At 42.3% G+C, this 6418-nt stretch overlaps 2 protein-coding genes across 3 annotated transcripts in view; both read left to right on the top strand.

The window, feature by feature from the left end:
* Positions 1-6418, top strand: part of LOC106813332 (polycystic kidney disease 1-related protein-like) — a gene marked incomplete in the record, with an annotated part of 33798 nt that overhangs the window by 10911 nt on the left and 16469 nt on the right. Inside the window, 1 exon segment of the mRNA XM_014817455.1 lies at positions 349-438. Coding sequence (XP_014672941.1) covers positions 349-438 — 90 coding nt within the window.
* The window catches only part of LOC106813337 (polycystic kidney disease 1-related protein-like), a 31441-nt gene that overhangs the window by 1675 nt on the left and 23348 nt on the right, over positions 1-6418 (top strand). The window contains exon 1 of one of the 2 annotated variants that reach the window (XM_014817460.1): positions 4116-4145. The exons of the other annotated variant lie outside the window; for it this stretch is intronic. The gene's annotated coding sequence lies outside the window, so the exon portion shown is untranslated. Of the gene's footprint in view, positions 1-4115; positions 4146-6418 lie in introns of those variants that run through there. 2 annotated transcript variants of the gene reach the window in all.

The following is a 6418-nucleotide window of genomic DNA, read 5'->3' on the forward strand; positions in this document are numbered from 1 at the left end:
AACTAGATAGTTGCAATGAAGCAAGGCTTTAATTGGATATAATTGTAATAACTTAATAATGCTTAAGTGATGTGTATTTCCAAATGAAGATGTTAACAGAACAGAAAATGAAACAGTAAGTTTGTTCAAAAAAAAAAGTGTATAATCGATAAAAAATCAATAAATCGGTTCTCTTCTTTCGTCGATTTTCAAGACCCTTCTGTCACGCCAGAAGTAGCCCGAGTGTCGCTTAGTTAAAGTTAGACCAAACGGTTTCACCGGAATGAGAAGTCGAAGGACAAGACTTTGTGCTGGGGAAGGAGAGGATGAACATCCCACAGTTCAACTGTGCACCGTCGACAACTTCGTGCACTCTCTACACATCGTGTTGCACATGCACGGCGCGCGGGATAGCAGTCAAGATGGTGGTCGCTTGTTCCCCATCTCACTGCTGCTCAGGTTGGCATCTGAAGATTCAGCATCTGACACGTATTCTTCTTTTGCATAATATAGTGGTTATAATATGGTATACTGTAGTATATATTTTACATTTATAGTAGTTTATCATGATATCTTATATATCTATTATAATATATTATTTTTTATATCTTTTGTGTAGTACAGTAGTTATAGTATAGAGTATATTTTGTAGTAATAGTAGTTTGAGTAGGAAAATGTGAAAGGGTTACGATGAGAAGTTCTCGGCAGAGTGCGTTGTCGTGGTTCATGAATTCTACTACCGAGTGTGAATAGGACGTCAGCATCGACTCCCTGCGTTTCGTTTCGCCGATCAGCCTGAGACTTTGGCTCGACCTTTGCTTGCATAAACTAGGTGAGCAAAGTTTCAGGTGTGTCGGCGCTGCGAGTGAGCTACGATGATGAACCGCGGCAGAGAAGAATACGGCTCCGAAGACCGACATGGAATCTGTACACAGGCACGTCGGTGGTCGCGGTGGGGTGGGGTGGGGTAGTTGGTGTGTGGGTATGGTGGGGGTGTGGCGTGGGGGTGTTGGTGGGTGGGGGTGCGGTGTGGGGTGTTGGGTGGGAGTGGCCGCGTGTTGGTGGGGGTGGGGGTGGGTGTTGGGGGGTGGGGGGGGTGCCCATTGTGGTGGGGTGTGTATTGGTGGAGGGGGGGGTGGGGTGGGGTTCGGTGTTGTGGTGGCGGGTTGTGGGGGTGGGCTGTGTGGTTGTGGGGTGCTGTGTGGGGGGTGTTGTGGGTGTGGTGGGGGGGCATGTCATTTACGTTGTAATACGTATTTGCACTCTGCGGAGCATTTCCTTTGTCGCTAAAATGGCCGTGGAACACCACCTTGTATCCTATAAGTTGAAGGTAGGTTTCTTTATCATTACAATGAATGCAAAAACCACCTTGCATGCTATAAGTTTAAGGTAGGTGTAGTGGACACATTGAGGCTGAACTCATTTTTACGCATACGCGTCATGATATATTATACATCTCAGCCAAAATGGTCAGGAGCAGTGCTTTCTTAACGGGTAAAATGTTCACCCAAAAGGTCGTGAATCGAAGTTATTTTGGGGTGAATGAAAATATTGTGATGCGTGATCAAAGACTTGAGGGTAATGACCACTCAAAGATAGTTTAAGAGAGCGTGGGTCTGCAGTATTTCGTTGTCTGATTGCTGATAGCAGGGGTGGGGAGTGCTTCTGAAAAGTAAGGGAAATCGATGGCAGAAGACACATTAAGTAAAAACATCGTAAAAACGTTGGAATATTATTGTTAACATATGTGGCAGGTCGAACAGTTTTTTTTTGCAGTAATGCACTTTTAAAATGCGGGTGCATCTAATGCGCTTGGAGAATCTTACAAGCCGTGCCATACAGGACTTCAGTGCATACAGGATGTATGATAGCTCTAGCCAGATGTTTGTTAAAAGGGAAATAAACCATGGTTGGTGGTTAATTAACGGACTTGTATGCTTCTCTACCTTTCATTACCGATGAGTCCAGCCGACGCCCGACAACTATGAGGTAGCGACAGCGGACTTTGAGGTTGAGAGAAAGCAACTGAGATTGTTTTCCCTGTCGGAGCTCTCAATGCGTAGCGCTCGAATAATGTAAACGTTCTTAAAATGGATAGACCTCGCAACAAAAGGCTTATATAGCCTACCTGTGAAAATACTTGGCAGTGTGCAACACATTCACAAAATGTTTTGATTGAGCCAGAAATGTGCTCCGAAGTTGACTATTTTTGACAACTCTGTCCAGACGCAAGTTTATGTTTTTTTTTTTCTACGAAGTGGCCAGATAAACGCCAAAATAGATATGGATATCATATGCCATAGCGGCAAATAGTATCGCTTGGAACGAAAACACATATATTGTTTCCTGATTGCCACATGTAATGTAGATTAACGATATATGATTTAAACCAAATTTCCAATTTTTATCTGGAATAATACATATAATAATAAATGTATATAACTTGTATTTATCTATGGAAAAGAAAACTGTTAACGATCACTCGGCTGTGTCCGGATGTGTAAAAATCACTGGTGGTGCTTCTTTCGTAGAGAAGTAATTCGTTTACACTTTTGAGAAGAAATATGTAACATGAAAATAGCACATACAAACATTAGTTGTAGTGATGATTTTTGCAACATAGAGAAGAGCTCACACGTAAGGTCTATATACTGCATTTAGCTGTGAGGTTACGCGAACTTTAAATGTTAGTTAGATGCACAAGACTATATGGACAATGAACAGACTATTATTAATAAGCCCCTACTAAATGTTGTTTTCTGTCCCATAATTCGTGTTCCACTGTAATATTACATGTTATTTACATATGCATGTTACATGTTTACTGTATATATTACGTGTTATTTTTTCACCGCGGTCTCCTTGCCCGTACTACCCTTTACTATGATATTACAATGTTTTTTCACCAGTCTCCTGGCCCCTATGAATATTTACTGTATATATATTAACCAGTATATCATTACTGTTTCTTCACCAGTCTGCCTGCCCTGCCTACTAAGATATTTCTGTATATATTCACCAGTATATATTTACTGTGTTTCTCACACAGTCTCCGGTCCTACTAAATATTTACTGTATATTTCACCCAGTATACATTTACTGTGTTGTCCATTACACGCAGTCTCCGGTCCGCTACTACGCTGGGCATCGTTGGACGGAACCGTTTACGGCGGCGCACGGCCGCGGGGCGGGACGAGCGTTCCAGGCCTCAGACCTAGACACGCTGAGCAGCTGTGCGTTGGCAGTGCCTGCTTACTTTGACGCATGCGGCCTCGACATTGTGCGTCAGACATGGGGGGCCTGCCTGCGATTGGAGAGCATCCACTTACACGCGACGACACTGCCGGTACACGCACCCCACCGACTTATAGCCAGTGTACTCATACCTTAACCCCACTCTAACCCTAACCCTAACCTTTAACCCTGACCCTAACCCTAACCTTAACGCTTAAACCCTAACCATAATATCACAACCCATAACGCATAATCGCTAACCCTAACTCTAACTCCATAACGCCTAAACTTCATAGACTCCTAAACCCTACCCTAACCCTAACCTACCTAAACGTTAGGTCCTAACACTGCGCGATACGCTCCACTTTCCCTGCCCCCCTGACGCAAACCAGTGCATCTAAGACCTCTATTCGCTTAACAAATGTGTAAATTTATCATTGTAAATTTTATTTCTATTGGTATATGTGTACCATAAAATTTCTGTTATGGTCGAATTCAATTGACTATTCCCCTGCGACATTAACTACGATTATCTCGGATTGATAGTGAGGAATAATTAGAAGATGGTCGCAATACTATTGCATAAACAAAGAAAAATCCAGCTGTAGCAGTGAATGTAATAGAATGGTTACATTCAAAATAATTATACGTGTCTAACACGTTAGACCCATTTAGAAAGAATGCCTTGCAGTTTAAACTGTTAGCATATATATGCACACGTAACCCTTTATACATACATATTTATATACATATACATGACGTGCACATATGCACAACCCTTGTTATACATACATATTTATATAAATCTACATAATATTTGATGTTTTTATCATTTGTTGTGATATTTCAGCTGCAACCATTTGCCAGGTTGGGGCTAGCTTCCTGACACCACAGATGACCTTTCATGACAGTAGAGGTCGAGTCATTCTTAGGTATGCATGCTTCCCGGTTTTGTCTCAAACGATTGCAATCACTCAACAGTTAGTCAGCTCAAACAGAGCGTATTTCCTAAAGTACTGCTATCGCCATAGATAATCGAATCAAGCTGTCAGATTTTTGTCTCAAATGATTGCAAATTTATGGCGTAGTCCACAGTACCGATATCGTCAGAGATAATCGATCAAGCTGTAGTTTTTTGTCTCAAATGATTGCAATCGTGCAAATGCTTGCAGTATGTTGGAGCAAAATCGATCGTAGTCCTTGAGTACCAATATCGTCAGTGATAATAGAGCTATCAAGTTTTATTAGCGAAAACGATTGAAATCGTGCAAAAGCTTGCAGTGTGGCGAGGCAGAATTAGGGTAGTCGATATGTCATACAACCATAGTGTCAAGTACTGATATCATCAGAGATAATTGAATCAAGCTATCAAGTTTTTTATATTACGCAAACGATTGAAATCGTGCAAAAGCTTGCAGTGTTTCGAGGCGGAATTAGGGGTAGTCGATATTATCATACAACCATAGTGTCAAGTGACTGTTATCATCATCCCTCATACAACCATAGTGTCAAGTACTGATATCATCAGAGATAATTGAATCAAGCTATCAAGTTTTTATAATAAAAACGATTAAAATCGCACTAACGCTTGCAGTTTGTAAGTTCAAAATTGACCGCAGTCCAGTAGCGATATCATCAGAGCCATCAGTCCGCAGCACGTAGATACACATGCTGGTCCAGTCATTAACATGTCGACTTTCCTTTCCTCTCCTCTCTTGCCTACGTGCATGTGCCAGGCTCTATAAGAATGCCCTCAGCTACTGGGAAATTGTAGTAATCGTAGTCCTAAAGTACCGATCAGTCGTCAGAGCCGTCAATCCAGCGATGCATAGATACGCGTGTGGCGGTCTTAAGACGTTGACGTTTCCACTCTCTCGCCCGTTTCTCTCAGGTTGAATGAGAATGCTCCAAACGTACCACTCCTAAACTACCACACCTAATCTACCACACCTAAACTACCACAGCTAGCCTACCACACCTAAACTACCACAACTGTCTCGGTACTTTGACCTGTTATTTGGAAACCTTGGAAACTAGATAGTTGCAATGAAGCAAGCTTAATTGGATATAATCAAGAGCTAATAATACCTAGAGTGTACAACGGAAAAACGGGAAAATGGTGCTATTTCACGACATGATTATTCTACTTTGCCTGCGAGTCTAGAATAATTTTATGGTATTGCATTAAGCAGAATTCTTTGCTCTCTAAAACAAGACCAACCGCTTGTCAATACGATACTCCTAGGCTGAGATATTGGCTTGTACACTTCCCCTCACACAGGCCTCACGGCGCCTCGAACCCACATCAGTCAGCAATCTAAACGCCCCTAAGCATTTTGGCTATCGATTTCTGTCACCGCTTGGAGCGCTAATAATTGATGTCACATACCCAAATTTGGTACTCTTACTACACCATATAGTAACTGAGCTGCGTTGTAGAAACTTAATTAAGAAAACATTGCCGGCTCCATCATGACGGGCATTAGCCGTGCTAGGAAAGATAATGGGAGATAAGGGCATAGGCGATGCCCCCGAAAGTTACCTATGATAACCGAAACGCCGTTCATTCATAAAGTCATCACGGAAATAACCGAACTTTCACGAAGCAACGCTTAGGGGCGTGTAGGTTGGTGACTACCGGGGTACGAGGCGGCGTTAGGCATGTGGGAGGGGAGGTTTAGGAGCCAATATCTCAGCCTAGGAGTATCGTATTGACAAGCGGTTGGTATTGTTTTAGAGAGCAAAAAATTCTGCTTAATGCAATACCATAAAATTATTCTAGACTCGCAGGCAAAGTAGAATAATGTTGTCGTGAAATAGCACTATTTTCCCGTTTTTCCGTTGTACACTCTAGGTATTATTAGCTCTTGATATAATTGTAAAACTAATAATGTTAAGTGATTGTATTCAAATGAAGATGTTAACAGAACAGAAAAAAAGTTTGTGTAAACGATAAAAAATCAATAAAATCGGTTCTCTTCTTCGTCGATTTCAAGACCCTTCTGTCGACGCCAGAAGTAGCCCGTGTCGGTTAGTTACGATGCCAAACGGTTTCAGAATGAGGTCGAGGCAGACTTTGTGCTGGGGAAGGAGAGGATGAACATCCACCAGTTCAACGTGACCGTCGACAACTTCGTGCACTCTCTACACATCGTGTTGCACATGCACGGCGCGCGGGATAGCGGTCAGGATGGTGGTCGCTTGT

The sequence above is a fragment of the Priapulus caudatus genome, unplaced genomic scaffold, assembly GCF_000485595.1.
Source record: "Priapulus caudatus unplaced genomic scaffold, Priapulus_caudatus-5.0.1 Scaffold756, whole genome shotgun sequence".
Taxonomy (NCBI): Eukaryota; Metazoa; Priapulida; class Priapulimorpha; order Priapulimorphida; family Priapulidae; genus Priapulus; species Priapulus caudatus.